We start from the raw sequence: 18,743 nt of genomic DNA, 5'->3' as shown, positions 1-18,743 counted from the left end.
GTCTGAATAAAAATCTTTAGCTGTTACTTAATATTTCCCATAGATCTTACTTCAGTAACAACTACCAGTATGGATTGTGTTTTTAATAGTATTTGGGATTCAAATTTAATTGTTCATTTGAAATCATGTGACATTAGGAATTATTTCTATTTGGCACTTGCTAATCAACAAAGTAACATTTAAAGAATTCAATAAATTCTATAATGAAGGCACAAATGATGCAGAAACTGTGTAATGACCCAAATCTGACTATGTATTTATCTTTTCATGGTGAAACTATTCAAAAAAAGCATATCAAAAGACTCACCAAAATCCTAAAAGCTCCAACTGATTTTAATGAGATGATAATAAGAATCTAGTTTAACTTAAAAAGATGGAAAAATGTATATGAACAAGAAAATCCAGATTTTTTTTTAATCTCAGCAACAGCTAAGATGAATCTACTATAGAAATATGTCATGAAATGGGTTGTTTTAAATTCCAGTACAGCATTTGTAAGACACCAGTTTTACAAAATAAGCTTACACACTGCACTGGGAATTAGCAGTGGTGGAGGAGGTCTACAGTGACCTGGACAATAACCAGGCCTTCAAGGATCTGGATGATATCCAGTGCAGGTGAAGATTCCATACACCAGCACCCTGGTGATAAAGGACTGGGCAGACATCGAGGCACCAGCCGTGTATAGACTGGCCTGCCAGCTCCAGCAAGTCAAGAAAATCTCTACTCCCCTTCCCCCTAAGCCCTATGGGCTTGCATCTCAGCCATGGAACCACTGTCCCACCGGGTCTGGCCACTCGAAAGAAATGTGGAGAATCTCTCTCCCTCCTTGCCCCTACTGGGTTTAAGCCACAACACACACGCACAAATATCCATAATTAGGAAATGAAAGACAATTTCATGATAAAGTTACACAAATTAGTAAGTTCAAAAATTCAGGAAACTAAACAACAGGTATTAATTAATCTGGGTATTGATGTAACACCACACATGTAGACTTATCATTGAATAAACAGTATCTAAAAACATACTGCGTGTTTTCACTGAGAAATACCAAAACAAACACGAAGGGTTTAAAAAAAGGCGGCACAGAGCTGTTCTTGGAAATGCATAGAGAAAGAAGAGTTGGTGTACAGTTCTCTCTCTTTCCACTGTGACCTTGCTATGTGAATGTTTTCCTCCAAGGTTGTTCTTAGGCCAGCTACTCTGCCTGAAGCTCTAGAGCTAAATAAAGCAGGGACAAGCATGAGCTTGAGTGCTGGATCTCTAACCACACATAGTGCACAAGCTTTAGCATGCTCCCTGGTGATGCCTACCAGCACTCCCTGAGACTCTCTGCATGGTCGTAATTCAGGGGACAGCAAGCACCAGGGACCATTCCCAACAGACTGGATGGAGAAGACTGCATCAAGTTTTCATCCCTGTATTCTACACAGTCCTCCAGCACCACTCCACAGACTTTATATCTTCAGACATACCTCACAACACCCCAAAAGTGTTCAGTACATACTCTCAGTTTCTTGCTATGAAACTGTGAATCACGGCCTGCAATGCAGCATGCACATCACTAACACACTGAAATAACACCTTGCCCTGCCCCAAGACATATATACAAACAAAATACATACAAATACACTCACACACCCACAATTTGTCTGTGGGTAAAACAAAGCCCCTCCTCAGGGCCATGTTATGTGGATGTATCCTCAGGGCAAGAACACAGCCCCTGGCCACATTTTATTTAGTAATACAAGTGCAGTCTCAAGGTAGGTTCTGGGTTGCAGCAAACTTCACATTCTCTCTTCTGGGTCTTTATGTGGGGAAAAAATAAAAATTGTCAGTTTCCTTTTCCTGTAAGGAGTCCCCAACCCCTCCTGTGCTGTAAGGTGCCTTCCAGCTCTGTGCATTCCACCTCTCTCTGAGCTGGTCCTAGACTGCATCACAGGAAGGAATGCTCAGTGAAGGTGTTTTCTCCCCATTCTTACAAATGACTTTTTTTTTTCTTTTAAAAGAAATACTATTTACTAACATACACCAAAAACTTAACAAACAAGGTATCATCAGAGTTTCCTAATTTTTCACAAAACTATGAAAGGCAGAGACAATTTTTAAAGTTATCTTTCCCTCTTCGTTTTTTTGTCAGATGGCTACTATATAACCCACCTTTTTTCTTTATCTGATATTGCCATGTTTGATTGTATTGTATCATAACATAGAACAGATTTCTAATGATAAAAATATACATGTTCTGTTTGTCAGCTGTGAAATTGGAAATACTGTTGTGTTATGGATTAGTAAAAAGATTTACTACATCTAATAATATACAGGGTATTTTTGTCATTAAATAGAAAGTGGAAAAACACAAAACAAAAATGTCATATTGTTAATATGTAAAGAAATGACTTACATTAGGGATAGAAAACTAAGGAAAGAACAAAATATGAATTATAACTCATGCCAGAACATACTTGTGTTCAAATACAAATATGAATGATACTAATTATCAGATTAATTGCTAAGACAATACACTAAAAAGGGAATCTGTTTTATAACTGTTACTATTAGTCCTCTCAAAGCACTACTGTTATTTAAGTATTGATCTGTTTACAAATAATCAACACAACAAAATTACAAATTACACAGCACTGAATGGAATAATATTTTTTTAAGTGATGTCTACCAACAACATTGTATTTTTACTTTTCTTTGAAAATTGTTTATCAAACTTTTGTTTGATAGTTGGAGACAAAGTTTCATAGGAGCTGGGCACATTTTTATGAAAAACTGAAGAAAAACATCTTTTATCTGTGAATAAAATTTGCACTTCAAGTCTGTAAGCAGACGGTGACTATGAATAGATTTATATATGCAAATATATAAATATATGTACATAGACGGACATGAATACTTGTATTTCTGTTAATTTTATTAAATAATGCAACTACTAGACATTGTTAACTATCCACCTTTTCATTATTTGCTGATAATTAACTGAAAATGTGTAATTTCTTGCGGGAGAACTGTTTCATCAGGTGCAATAACCAAATAGGCCATCTTAATCATGGCCTCACATTGTGATACTCAGAAGTTCACAGGAAGTATATTGCTAGAGATGCATGAATTTTTTGTAATATTATAATTATGCTATATTTATGATGAGCTTATTTAGTGTGTTCCATGTGCATTATTTTAAAATTTGGCAAACTTTCAATGAAAAGGTTTTCTAAATGTGGCACTTAGGAAGGATCATCAACTAAAGTCACAAGGTCTAGGCTCATAAGTCAAGCCATGCTAAAGGACATGTAGAAGTACTCATTCAGGTGTACCACTGTTGTCAGATTACTGTAGTTTAATCCTCCTCAGAGAATTTGTATTCTTCTTCTTTCGAAGATTAAGTGGCAGTTATGAAGGGTCATAATGTCACTGAAGGAGAGTCCTTACATAGGGATTTAAGGTAGATTACTCAGTTAAACCTGTAGTTTAAATTTATTGTACTTTGTTAATTTTCACTTTCCTGAGCATCTCCCTGCAGACATAACTTCACAGATATTTTCAACAATAAGGCAAAAAATAAAGGGAACTCCTATTCCCAGGATTTTTCATTAGCTATGATCAAAAGAACACCAGTTTTTATAGCTGGGTGTATCTTAAGAACAAGAATATGTTTTTTATATATTATAAAAATAAATACAAGTTGAGCTAAATTATTTTAAAATTTTATGCAAAAAGTGCAGAATTCATTTTGTAGTATGCAATGTCTTCTAATACATATACAAGAAAACTACAATATGAAACATTTTGGGTAAATGTTGAGGTGAAAGAATATTCAAATCCTTTGAAATTATATTAATACATGAAATGCACTTCATATATCTATAAATGCATATACATTAAAACTTTAAAAATAGCTGCCATAAAGACTTAACTGGAAACAAGTTTTTGTGTACAGTGTCTATTGAGGGTCAAACAAACATGTTTCTTCAGCAAGATTTTTAAAATAATGCTTTCTTTAGAGTTTATTGACTTCAGTGATAACATCACTTTCAACAGCTCATTCACACATCTCTTCAGAAGGATATACATCAATGTTAGAATTTGTGGACTTGGTAATGTTAGGTTAACGGTTGGACTCGATGATCTTAAGGGTCTTTTCCAACCTAAATTATTCTGTGATTCTATGAATACAGTTCAAGGTGTATCAGCCATCACATCATTTAAACAATTCTTTCATTATGGTTGTGTATTGGGTCTGGCTGAGATGGAGTTCATCTTCCCCATAGCAGGCCTCACAGTGCTGTGCTTGGTATTGGTAGCTAGAAGGGTGTTGGTAACACGCCAGTGTTTTGGCTACAGCTGAGCGGTGCTCGCACAGCATCAAGGCTGTCTCGCCAACATTTCCCCCCTCACGAGTAGGCTGGGGGTGGGCAAGACCTTGGGAGGGGACATAGCCAGAACAGCTGACCCAAACTGACCAAAGGGGTATTCCATACCATATGACATTGGCTCAGCAATAAAAGCTAAGAGAAAGGAGGAGGAAGGGGGGGACATTATTTACATTTGTCTTCCGGAGCAACTGCTATGTGTATTGAAGCCCTGCTTCCCGGGAAGTGGCTGGACATCACCTGCTGACAGGAAGTAGAGAGTAAAATCTTTGTTTTCTTTTTTTGCTTCTGTGCGTGCCCTTTACTTTTGCTTTTTTGTGATTAAACTGCCTTTATCTTGACCTACGAGTTTTTTTGGATTTTTTTTTTTTTTCCCCATCTCATTTTCTCCCCACCTGTCCTGCTGAGGAGGGAAGTGGTAGAGTAGCTTGGTGTCACCTGGCATCCAGCCAAGATCAAACCCACCACAGGCTGGAAAAAGGATGCTTACTTAAAGTAACATAGACAGGAAAATAAAACTTAAACCACTGGGGAGGCAATATGAAAGGCTGACATTGCTCATTTAAAATCAAGTGTTTGATTTTTATAACCAGAATGCAGGTGTCATGCATCAAAAGGCTTCAAAACTAAAGGGTAATATAATTCTCATGGCTTGATCCTTTCAGTGAAAAAATACAGAAAACTATCACAAAAATCAAACACTTTTATAAGGATTTATCATAGTACTGCTCACAAGAAAAACTCAGAACAAGCTATCTGTTGCTGTCTAGCTGTGATGTACCTTTATTTCAGACCAACATTTGCAGAAACTTTACAAATTACAGAGGATGCCAAACAGTCTCAGTTGTGGATTTTAACAAGACTATCCTGAGTATTTCACCACTTTCTGAAATACATAAGGCAAATTAATAAACTAGAATTATTTTGGCTTAGAAGAGTGAAGGGACTATCTTCATAGGTAATGTAGGTGGACAGCTAAGTTCATGGCACACACTGTGGCATTTTCTATATTAAAAACAAATATCAAAAAAGACAGCAAAGGGATAAAGTTTTAAATGGTAAAAAGCTATTGCAAATTTCCATTTACTTAAAATGATTAAGTTGTTCTATCAAACTTTTGACTGAGCTGTATCTGCTAAGAAGCAAAGACTGGGATTTATCTTTCAAAAACTGAAATTCAACTCCATTCAGTTCCATTGTTTGGGTTTTTTTTCAGTGGAAGGAACAAAGTACAAAGAAGCACCTTCCAGAAGTAAAAACCAAATAAACAAACAAAAGCCCCAAAACGATGCTTACATTTAATTCTCATTTATATCTTACTAGAAACTTATTAGAAAATGTGTTTTATTTTTAAAATTTGTTGCTATCTAGCCACTAAGAAAGATCATCAAATGTTAATAATGTTTTTAAAAAATACGGCCATGGTAAACCTTTAATTAAAGTTTAATTAGAACCTGGAAATAACATTTATGTTAAAGTCAAACATACTGAATAATTAACCTGGATGAAAAGCCAGATAACATTTTCCTTTTCTGTAATATAATAAAAATGTCTGAGCTGTTTTCTACATAGAATGTGTGTAATTATGATATGAAACTACTTTCCAAAGAAGCTTGACTAGAAGAATTATCTTCACTGGCTGAGCTAAAACATAACAGTTCTCTTTTATTCAGAGACAACGTTATTGTTTCAATGTATAATATTTTTATGCGAAGAGGCAAACAAAGGCTTTAAACTCATGATAAGCTTTAACTTGTCGAGTCAATCACTAAAAATATTTGAATGCACATATGTCTAATCAGTCAGACACAGCTGCAGTCTGGCGGGGAAGGGAGAGGGAAGCTTCCCAGCCACAGTCATGTCATATAACTAAGAAAGAATACATGTGGCTGTATACTGGCTGTACCTAACCAAATTTTAAATGTTGAAGTGTTTAGATTTTTTACTTTTTAAATTCTGAAGTTTAAATAACGGATCGCATTAATAAAGATGAAATCAGAAAATTAAAAATGTACACTGATATCAGGTCAGTAAACCACTCTATGTGAAACATACACGTTCTTTTCCAAAATATTTAGTATCCCCATTATTAGCATTACATTAAAGGTTATAGTGAAAGAAGCTAATACGCTGCTTAAACATTATAACTGAACTCCTATATGTTAATCTGCAAACTGATTGAGATGAGTAACAGACATTGATTCTGAAACATGCTCTTATAAACATAGGACACTAGAAGCAGAGTTATGCAATATAAAAATTAAAAAGGCATAAAATGCATTTACTTAACAAATCTGTACTCATACAATCTGGACTTTTGAGGTTTGTTATTTTGTTAATTCAGGAGGGAGATGAAGAGTTATGTAGTGTTACATGCTTACCCCTTTTTATACTCTTCACTAAGCCTCTGTTATTTGCAATGTTTAATAAAGGATAGTGGTATAGATGGAAATTTGATCTTACCCGCTACAGCCTGCTAATATATAAATATGCAATACACTCAGCCAATTAAAGCATATCACCATGATGTTATGTTCCTCAAGTCCATGTGTATTTTCTAGACGGAAAGTGGGTTCTGTCTGCCACCTCAACCATTATAAAAAACTAAGGCAAAGATATTCGCCACTATTAAAAAATCACTTTAAAACTGTTGCGGTAATTATCAGGAACTTAGCATGCCTCTTTTCACTCTATTAGTAACATACTGATGATACTATTTATTCCTTGAAAGAAAACTCAAGGATGATAAAACTTAGAAATGCCTGCTGTAGGCTTACCTGAACAATAAGGTTAGATAATATAGGAAAACTTCCTTATCCAAAAATGATTGATAATACATTGTGCTGGAAATTAAGTGACTGACATTTGCCCATCCACAAAACTAACCTGCACTGTATGGCACTACAGATTCATTCATACAATATTATGGCGAAACTCTCTGGCAGTTCTCCACAGAACCAAATAGCTTTAACACATGAAAATATTCACATAAAATATGAAATATATTTATTGCCTGTGCTCCAAAAGCACACACTTGAATAATGACTGAATTATAATACATAGGAACAAAACAGAAAAAGAAAACTTAATATACATGAAAGACATAAAAGAAAGAGAAAAGCTTAGAACAAAATAGGAAGCTCAGTTTTCCTTGAATGACTTATGAATTGTTTTCCTTCCAAGCATTATGCTGTACATCATGATTTCCCTGAATGCATGTCTAATTGTGACAGTCCTAAAAAAGCCTAATTCCAGTACTTACTTTCAGCGCAGGTTTTATCAAATCTCTGAGCAGTAACAAAGTTTTATATCAATATTGGTAGTGCAGTGACATTTATAAACTAGTTGTGTGTTTGTAAAGCACTGCACTGATTTAAGATTTACTAAGTACTGTAGCTGTATGCAAAAAGACAACTGACATTTATCTGAGCAACTGAAGTATGTTTTTGAAAGTATTTTTCTACTAGTGTCAGGAGGAAAGAAGTATTTTCTTCCAAACAACATCATAATGGAGAGCTTAAAGCTTTACTGCTCGGTTGAGCATCAATACAAATTAAGGTTGTAAACTTGACATTTTCAGCTGCTTGCAGGGGCTGATATACTTCCTGACATCTCCAAGAATTCTTAATAACTTCAAATTATATAAAATGCTCAGGATTGTATCACTGCATCACCAGATTTCTTCTATAAGACTGTTATGAACTAAAGGATAAGCCAGTGAATTAACTTCATTAGTTTATATAACCGTGCAAAGGCAGGAATAAAAAGTGAGTTCTAAACAGGCTACGAAACAGATGTTGCTATACTGGCTATCAAGAAGTTTGGAAGTCAAAAGATTAAGTATTTCTATCAGACTGACAGGTCTACAGGCTTGAATGGGAGAAAAATCTCAAGCTTAATGAAATTCTAAAATATTCACACCTAAAAGTTCATGCTGACTGTCATCTACTTCTGTGTCAGTGTGGCACAGCTGATGGGAACACAAGCATGGAAGCAGCCTGATGATCAGCTGACTGCACAATCCACCTTGAACCTTAACAGCCATAAAGCACCTGTTTTTAGATGTGGCACAATAATGACATGAGTGGAATAAGCCAAACTCAGGCATGTTATTCACCTTATCACTCTTGGTTTTGGCTGCAACTCTAGGCCCTATCAGAAGGTGTCCAGGGCCAACCTCTTGACCTGACATCACCATTTGATATTGTTACAAGGCATAATGTCACATTAACATATTACAGTTTCCTGACCTGGATATGCATGGCAATGACTATGACTATCTCACCCATGTAAAAAGTAAATGTATGCCTGGACCTATAGTAAGAAATGGCATAAACCAAATCTTTCTCTTGATTCAAATCTGCCTTAATACTACATCAGATCACAAGTTGCTGGGCAAGTTTGGGCATGAGTGGTCTTCACTTGTGGTCAAAACATAATCAAAATGCAGCTCAAGAGGAAAACTAATTAAATAAAAAAAAAAAAAAGTTGCATGATTTAAGAATTACTTTAATGAAAAATTCTTTACCTATTGTATCTAAAAAAAAGTTCCTGCTTTAGCCCATGACCAGCAACTGATTGCAAGAAAAGTTTCCTTGTAAAAATACAGTCTTAGCATGTCAGTGGTAGAAATACACTTTGTCTGTTGGTGTTACAACATTAACCTGTCAGGTCAAAAGGGTGGTATGTTGATATCGATATTGTTTTCATCCTTAGGATTACAATTTATGTATACTATCTCTATTTAAGTGTATGTGTCATGTTGTTCTTTAGAGATACAGTAATATATATTAAAAAAAAAATCAGTCAGGTTTTAGAGTCATTGCATAGCAGGACTGGAATTTAAGTTAGAGTTCAGTAAAATTTCTTTCAAAAAATAGTTTACTCATTTAAAATAACTACTTTGCATCAATCTAAACCAATTAAATCAGAGTGTTCAGAAGATACCAGGCCCTGTTCTAATGTATATTTAAACCTTATTCAGACTGAAACTTCAACAAGGGAGACTGGCAACAACCTTCAACAAGACTACCATTCAGCATGGTTATGCTATTCTTCCAGGAGGTGACATATGAGGATTTCAGGTACGTCCTTTGCATGGAGAAATACACTGAAGTCTTTCATAACCTTACTAAATATACAGGTAAAAGAAAAAAATTGTATTAGAGACATACATAGAACTTACAGTCTAGTCTTTTAATTCCTTTCCTTTCTAAACATGTCTATTGCTGAAATCCTGAAAACTGTCTTAATGACAGCCTAAATCTGTTATTTTTTACTCTGAATAAATTTCCTTCTGATTTTTTTGGTTCTGTAACAAAACTTGAAAATTTTATCTTTAGCACAGCCTTCTCTACACAAGTACCTAATTGTATTCACTGGGTAACGTTACAGTTTTCATCACGAAATCTCAGCTGTGAAATAGAGTCAGTAATTTCTCTATGTCTACCGCAGAAGACAACATCCATTTTAGTGACATTAACTATGTATAATAGCATACTTTGTTTTCCTTCTCTTTACTTAATGAAGATGTGTGGAGCGACACCTGGTCATGCTGGCTTCAGTAAAGAAAATTGTCATAGATTATACTGGAAAGAGGATTTCAGTATAGATCCTTTGATATAATTAGGTGTGGTATTACAATATATCTCTCTTCTTTCAAGGACAGAACAATTTAAATATCTGGCCTTTTCACAGAAACTGTAGATGCTTTCAGAGATTCTTTCAGAAATATATTGAACCATTCTGTTAAGATGTCTGGGGATCTATAACAGAGAATGCAGGACTTCCAGTTACAGTCTATAGAACAGCTTTTTAAGAAAAGTAACCTTAGGTGCAGATTATTCTTCAGCATGTTAAATTTTTTAATATGAGTTAATAGCTTTCTGGTTTAGCGATAATAATACGGTTCTAATATGGTTTAGAAAGTTTAACATCAAAGTGAAGGCTGCCTGTAGCATCTTGCATTTTGCTTATTAATAATGTACTTACATATAGGTAATGTTTAAATTATCTTTGTCTTTATAATACCTGGCAACTGATGAAGACTTACAGAAAAAGTATCAAGGCAACTATTGTATTTACTAACACACTATCTGTTTATCAGCTTTGTCAAGTTAACAAGCTAATCTCAACATTAATTTTACCATCTGTGTATCCACAGCTCACGTTCCATTCAATACAGTGATACAGATACAGTACTATTCTCCTGTATTCCAAACTATTCCTAGTAATTATTTCTTGAGGACCTATGTCTGAAATCTTTCTTGTGGATCCAACTACTGAAGACCTGCATTGTACAGTACAAGAAGCCTGACTAATTAGGCAGACCACAGAACTTTTCTTAAAGCAAATTTCAATGGTATTCAAAATCAAGAAATTTGAGTAATAAAAATATAGAAAACACTACATATTTCTGACATTAAGATCTTTCTGAAGGTGAGCCAAAGAAGAGGCATAAGAATATGGCAAGAATTGTTCCTCCCTTAATCCCTTAGGCAAACTGTAAACAGGATTAAATTTACTACTCATATACAAAATCTTTATATAGCATCAGTTCATCTACAGGCATCATTTCACGCCATTTTTAGGTGGATATACTAATGTAGGATATGTGAACTGCATCATCAAAATAATGCTTCTCAGTTTCATAATTAAAGTGAGCCAAAGCTCAGCTAAAGTAACAATTTTCTATAAACTGCAATCAGTCTATGACACTTCGTAAATATTAACAGAAAAATTGGTTGTACTGTAATAGATGCAAAGTCAAGATTCAGCTGGTCAATTGTAAAATATTGCCCAAGAGGGTGAGGAGTTATGTTCTAATCCTGAGCAAAACTCAGACATTTTGGTAAAAAAAGATTCAAATAAAGATGCCCTTTACTTTGTCTCTATAGACCATGTACAAGCCACCAAAGGTTGTGGTTTGCTTTCTTTTTAGCTAACTGCAATCACAAATACAGTGTCTTTGAGGTCACATGTCACAATCCATTAACTTTATCATTGTTAAAATGAGATTCTATTTTTGGACAGGTTCTTTGACTATTAAACAAAGGGGAAGCAGAATCATTGAAGTATCTTGTGGCAGGACAGAGGTTTAAGATTTTACACGTGGCCTAAAACAGGAGATATGTTGAGAGTGCAGACGGATAAAAGTTTTGTCAGCAATAAAAGAATATGACAAAATTCTAATAAAACTAATGAGAGCACTGAGGTAAAAGAGAGAAAATGTTATAGTTCACTTTTGTATTAAGACATTTACTACACTTCTGAGATTGCGAACATTTCATATTTTACAATTCTGGAACTAATTTCCAAAACTACAAAAACACAGAAGGACTCACAATTGGTTGTAAAACAAGACTGAAAGCCAGAATCCAACCATCAAATCATAAGAATATACTTCATAACAGAGATGCCACTACTACTGCAAAATTCACAGTGTATACTTCAATTGTTTTCAGAAAGTTCCCAGAAGAGGTTGAACTCCATAAATGAAATAAGATATGTTTGGTAAGTTAGACAAATACAGAAATGAAAAAAGACACCTTTAGATTAGAAATACCAGAAAGAAATGATAGCAGAAAAATAACTCAGAGGTACAATGAAATAAAGTTCATAATTTTGGATTGAGGAAAAAATGCAAGTGTCACATACATAACTTGTGCCAATACTCTCTTTCCACTACATACTCACTATTTCCACTTTATGTAAGTTACAAATGGATTCTATGAAGAAAATACATTGTCTTAATAAACATGGTCCCTAGAAATGACACAAGTAAAAAAGATGAAACCATGAAAGAAGGGACAAGAAGGGGTGGAATTAACTTAAAGAAAGAATATGTCATTGCCTTCAGGCAACACAACACACCTGAGTAGTGTAACTGTGTAGTATGAATGTGTTGCATAATGTCTTAAGATACCTTAATGTATTAGCCATAGTAATGCTACGGGCCTGAATCTGCTTTTTTACTCACAGCTCTGTAACATCTCACCTAAGCAATTGTGATAGTATTTCAACAGCCTCTGTGATGGTACTTTTTCCTTGTTGTTCTCATATTGTTATTCTCATGGCCATGGACCTGCAAATCCCAGTAGTGTTGCTACGGAGGATTCTCATGGGAGACAATTGCCACCATCATGAGAATCACCTTGTTTTTCTCCCCCTCTCCGTACTTCTTGTTTTTTAGATTTCAGTTCACATTAAAGAAAACCAAAGTAAGGTGCATAAAAACAGTAGATAATAGTAATTTAAATACTCAATAAATATTGTCCAACAATATATGCACAGAGAAATTTAACAACCTATGAAAATACAACATGACCTAATTAGCATACTTCAATCAGTACCATGAGTGGGAATAACCAATGCTGAGTTTGTGTGAGTCCCAAAGAAAAGTATATAGTACTAGGGAAAAATCATGGTGAAAAAACAATCCTAATCTGCTTCAATGGAGAGACCACCTGTAGAAGGATACTGGCGTGGAGAACCAACACTGGGTTTCCTGGTTGACCACTGGGGAGCATTTCCCCTTCTTGTTCTTTTCATCATTAGAGTTCACAATATGCCATCAGCATATGACACCACTTATAAAAACCTGTGCAGGCAAGCCTGTCTTAATATCCTTAGTGTAATAAATGTATAGTTTACTAAACTTGAAACTAACATCTACATAACTTTTCACTCTTTATTTTGCCTGTTTTGGTGCTGAAACAGTAAGGTAACTACAAGTGAAATGAAGCATTTAGATAGGGTGCTTCAGTTTATGAAAAATATTTAGGGAGAACTCCCACTCTTCTAATTATGTTACTTTCAGTTATTGAACAGTGAACAATCTCTCAATGTTCTGCAGCATCATTTTTACAAAACTATTTCGACAAAATTACTATCAAATCATTTTCACCATATGTGCCCATAAGAAACTACTGAAAATAGTATTAACTGGTTTTGTCCTTATCCTTAAGGTGAACTAATTAACATGAAAATTAACCAGAAGTGATACCATATGTTAATAAGCAAGAGCTCTTTCTAGCTGCAAGTCTATGCAACCTATTAAAATGGAAAATTTCAATATATGCATATATGCCACCAGATATCAGGTATTTTTTACTAGAATGAATCAACTTCAGAAAGTATCAAATTGAAGCTCACAGTCAAGAAAAACTAAAGATGCTTATGTTCCCACGGTTCTCATCTCTTTGAGACAGAAGCAACGCAAATGAGGCTAGGGTTATTTAGATCACTTTTTGGGGGTTAAATTTCCACAATCTTGTACATCTTCTTAATTTCCATAATCATATACAACACATCTGTTGTTTTTGTCACATACTAATTTTCACTTAGGTCTATGAAGGTTCTTGGTGAGGCACGAAAACAACTTTTGTAACTACCCCAATAGAGTCTGACCAAACTAAACATAATTTTCAAATAATATCACATACAAAGAATTATACAGGTTAGCAGAATGTAATATTTAAAATTTTTCAAATATGGTAGAAATTTGTAGTTTGGACTGACCTTCAGACAAAAAACATTAGAACAGTAATTTCCATTCTTACTTCATATTATTTTTAGTTATGTTGTAGGTATTTGCAAAGCCGTATCTCCATTAACCATTAGTTAACAGTAGAGGCTGTATCAAACCTCCAAATTTGTGAAAGGACTAAATGCCTATTTGAAAAAAAATTGTTGGGATGTAATGAAGAAAGTTACAACAAGAGTTTAAAAGAGTTAATTTAGTTCGTACCTTGATAAACAGCTTTGAATCCTGGTGAGCCAATGCTGTCATCAGATTGTAAATGAAGCCACATCTGGTTGCTCATGCTCACAATAAGATCTGGAACACTAGATCCAGTGAGTCTGCATGTAAGATAAATTGCAAAGTCATTTGCAGAGGCATAAATTACTACTGCTACTACTACTAAAAAACACAGCCTTTTAAACTATTAATATCATATTTATTAGAACAATGTTAAGACAGGAAAAAAAAATTTTAATTACTGCATTCAAGTTAACAATGATTAAACACTTTTAATAAAGCTGTTCCTACCTAAAGCTTTCTTTAAGTAATTAAGCTATTAGAAATGTGAGGGCCTCTATGAGTTAGATAGTTTGCACTTGTTTAGATTAGCATTGCTTTTTTTGCCATGCTTTTTGAAAGTGAAGGAGGTTGGGTTACATGCCTTACAGCACATGTGTTCAGAAGAACTTACCGGAACCTTATCTACTCCATTCAAGTAACTCACAATGATCTATTGAATTTAAGGGGAAACTGCTATTTCTCATACAGTAATGTGTGATAAATATGTATAGATACGTACATTTCAATACAACACATATAGGGAAGGTTGGTGATTCCCACCATAACACCTTAGATCTTCTCAGTAATATCCTTTGTACATCTATAATTCTTGTATCTTAATTCAAAAAGATGTGTGTCAGAAAATTATTAAGAAAAAAAAATCTTTGTAGATTACTTAATGGTGAAAACTGTCTCCCATGTAATCAGGTTCCAGTACTGTATCTGAAAAACTGTTCAGAACTTGGTGTTAGCTATATAGTTTTTCAAAAGGTAGTGGGAAAAGTCGCACATAAGTGGCTGAAGAATATCTCTAAGCTGGTATCAGATATGAAAACAAAATACATCACAAGAAGAGGACATATGCCTTGATCTCCACGCAGAGCTCCATGTATCAGAAGCTTTGGGGATGGAAGCTACAAGTACTGCATCAACTGTAGTTGATGTAAGGAAATAGTAATGACTTTGTGTCTTTCATTTATGTAGACTGTTTTGCTTAAATAGGTGTCCTGGTTTCAGCTGGGATAGAGTTAATTTTCTTCCTAGTAGCTGGCATAGTGCTGTGTTTTGGATTTAGTTTGGATTTACTATGATTAGGAAAATCGAACGACACAATGGCCTGTTAAAGACTACCCTGAGAGCAATGGGTGGTGGGACATTCAAACATTGGGATACGCATTTAGCAAAAGCCACCTGGTTAGTCAACACCAGGGGATCTGCCAATTGAGCTGGCCCTGCCCAATCAAAACTTTTACGTACTGCAGAAGGAGATAAAGTCCCTGTAGTGCACATAAAAAATATGCTGGGGAAGACAGTCTGGGTTACTTCCACCTCTGGCAAAGGCAAACCCATTCGTGGGATTGCTTTTGCTCAAGGACCTGGGTGCACTTGATGGGTGATGTGAAAGGATGGGGAAGTCCAATGTGTACCTCAAGGGAATTTGATTTTGGGTGAAAATAGTCAATGAACTGAATGGTATGATGTTAATTGCTATATAATACTGTATGTTATCTCTCACTGTATGTTATCTCTTAACTGTATGTTAATATAATAATATAGTATAATGTTAATATAATAATATAGTATGATAATGTTAAGTATGCAATACTGTATGTTATGGTTGCTATATGCCACATCAACAGTATTACAGTAAGAATTGCCCAGCTTAATGAAAATGAACTTTGATGAAACTGTGTTGGAATGAGAACTGACTTCAGCATGCAACATTCCAACACCGCACACCACCTCTCCTGCTCTGAAAGACTGTGATGACAGATGGAACCCAAAGTCATGGACTAAGTTAACTCAATGGACATTTTAGAGGGATGACCCATAGACAAAGGGAATGATATCTGTGTGTATATATCAAGATAGGGAAAGTGGTGGTGTTGAGTTAGAACACATTGGAAAGGGGAGGGCCTGTGCATGACGTAGATGGTATAGAATAAGGAGTGGATACTGTCCTGGTTTTGGCTGGGATAGAGTTAATTTTCTTCCTAGTAACTGGCATAGTGCTGTGTTTTGGATTTAGTAGGAGAAGAATGCTGATAACACACTGATGTTTTAGGTGTTGCTAAGTACTGCTTATGCTAGTTAAGGACTTTTCAGCTTCCCATGCTCTGCCAAGTGCACAAGAAACTGGGAGGGGGCACAGCCAGAAGAGTTGATCCAAACTGACCAAAGGGCTATTCCATACCATATGACATCATGCTCAGTATATAAACTGGGCGGGGGTGGCCGGGGAGCAGCAATCGCTGCTCAGGAACTGGCTGGGTATCGGTCGGCGGGTGGTGAGCAATTGCATTGTGCATCACTTGCTTGGTATATTATTATTATTATTATTATTATTATTATTATTATTATTATTATTATTATTATTATCATTATCATTATTATCATTATTATATTGTTGTTATTATTATCATTACCATTTTACTTTATTTCAATTATTAAACTGTTCTTATCTCAACCCAGGAGTGTTTCTCACTCTTACTCCGATTCTCTCCCCCATCCCATCGGGGTAGGGGGAGTGAGCGCGCGGCTGCATGGTGCTTAGTTGCTGGCTGGGGCTAAACCACGACAATAGGTCACATACTGTCTTCTCTCTCTTTCTTCCAGCTCTCAGCTTTGACTATTATAAACAAATATGTGTGAGATAAGTAGAATAAATACCATGCCAAACTGAGACAAGGTGTCCCAGAAGCAGAATTTCTCAAGAAAGAAGCTATAAAGAAAACAGAAACCAGTATTTGGATTCTTCCACAAACAAATTATCTAAATACAATCAACCAGATGTTAATACTATTGCAACTTAAATGCAAAGATATAGTAAAAGGAGAGGCTGAGCAGAAAGAAGGTGAGAACTGAGGACCCATGAGGCAAGCTGTAGGAATCCTGTCCTAATTAGTCTTACTAATTAATACTGCCTATGCACCTAGAACTCCTGCTGTAATGGCTGAGTGTGCTCTCATACAGTCTAGAAGATATTTGGTTATGACCTGGTAGTAAACAGTTGGCAGTATTATATTGATATATAGTATTATATACTATATAGTATATATAGTATTAGTATATAGTATATATGGTATTATATACTATATAGTATTATATAGTTGGTAGTATTACAGGTACAGAAAAGTAGGTGAAAAAACATAAACCTATTCTAGATCAACATAAGCAAACACACAAACAGAGCTTAGCTTGGATAAGTAAGGAAGTTGATAAGACAGAGTGATATGTGTTTGACCTGTGTTAATAGTAAGAATTAAAACAAAATGGTTGCTTAGTCTGAAAATTTGAGTTGCTTGCCAAATTAATTAGGAACGTACAGTTTCAAAAAGAAAGATGCTACATTATATCCAGAATAATTAATATACTCTTGCTGATAAAATAATAATTGCTGATAAAGTTGTGACATTCATTTCAATGAATAATATAGGTAGCCTATGAAAGTAAGAAAACTGGCCAGATGGCAAGTTACATAAAGAAAAGTAGTTTAGGAGAAGCCTGCAGAAATAGATAAAGAAAGAAAAGGTAAGGAGTATATATACATTTTGGGGATCACCTTCTGAAACCACAGCAATAACCATTAATTTCTGACCTATCTTTCCAGTTAAAACACTTAACCAAAATACCAGGCCGTAACTGTTAAGCCATGCTCTGTATTCTGCACTTTGCTATAAACAAAAGTTTGAGGGGTTTTAGCAATGAAGAAAATTTCACTGATGTCTTTTGACAATAGTGGAGATCTATTGGAAGACACCTGGAAACCTGTGGTTTTCCTGCAAGAATTTCTCAATGGCTATTCAGATGTGTAAATCTACTGCCTACGCAAGTAACAATGGCTCTTGTTTATACACAGTAACCTGACTAAATGTATGAGACCTACACTGATAATTTCTGAACACAGATAAGATGAACTCTAAAATTCTAAGTCTTTATGAGTTGTATGGGATACTTTTACTGCATGTAAATGTCTGTGTAGTATGTAAATAAAATAAAAGTAAAATTTAAAAAAGCAAATAAAAAATTACAACAAAACAGAGTAAGGTGTAATCACATCACAAAAACAGAGACTTTTTTTGTCAATTAAAAAAAAAAAAAAACAATAGATGTGTTTAGGTTTTTTTAAAGTTGCTTCCCAATGAAATGGTAACCATACATTCACACTATCCATCCATCTGACCCTTAGTTGTCTCCCTAATATAACTTGAACTGACTAATTAATATTAACCAGATTTGTCTAAAGAAGAAGATAATAAAGATATCTAAATTCCCACAGGCTTAATGAAAATTACCGAGTTGGTAACAAAGAGCCCCAAGCTGAGGAAGTTATCCTGCAGCTTAATGTTTTCTCCCTTCAAAATGCCAATGGCCTATCCATAGACAGTAGATATGAACCAGCCAAAATAGATGCCATTGTTTGCTCAGGTTCACATCTAGGGGATATAGGAAGGGAGCCAAGACTGTTGGAAGGGAAAGGGGAAGGAAAGGGAGAAAAAACCCAAAGAAAAACAAAAAGGTCTTTTGGAGGCATTAGAACGATAAAGCAAGCTGAATGA

The 18,743-nt window shown here is 35.0% G+C and overlaps 1 protein-coding gene across 1 annotated transcript in view; it reads right to left on the bottom strand.

Moving 5' to 3' along the window:
- CSMD1 (CUB and Sushi multiple domains 1) overlaps window positions 1–18,743 on the bottom strand; it is a 1,273,929-nt gene that overhangs the window by 356,776 nt on the left and 898,410 nt on the right. Inside the window, exon 12 of the mRNA XM_075708500.1 lies at window positions 14,131–14,243. Within this exon, the coding sequence (XP_075564615.1) occupies window positions 14,131–14,243 (113 nt within the window). The remainder of the gene's footprint in view (window positions 1–14,130; window positions 14,244–18,743) is intronic.

This window comes from Pelecanus crispus, chromosome 3, assembly GCF_030463565.1.
Source record: "Pelecanus crispus isolate bPelCri1 chromosome 3, bPelCri1.pri, whole genome shotgun sequence".
NCBI classification, from domain to species: domain Eukaryota; kingdom Metazoa; phylum Chordata; class Aves; order Pelecaniformes; family Pelecanidae; genus Pelecanus; species Pelecanus crispus.
The sequence above is the reverse complement of the archived record's forward strand: the minus strand, read 5'-3'. Positions and strand labels throughout refer to the sequence as shown.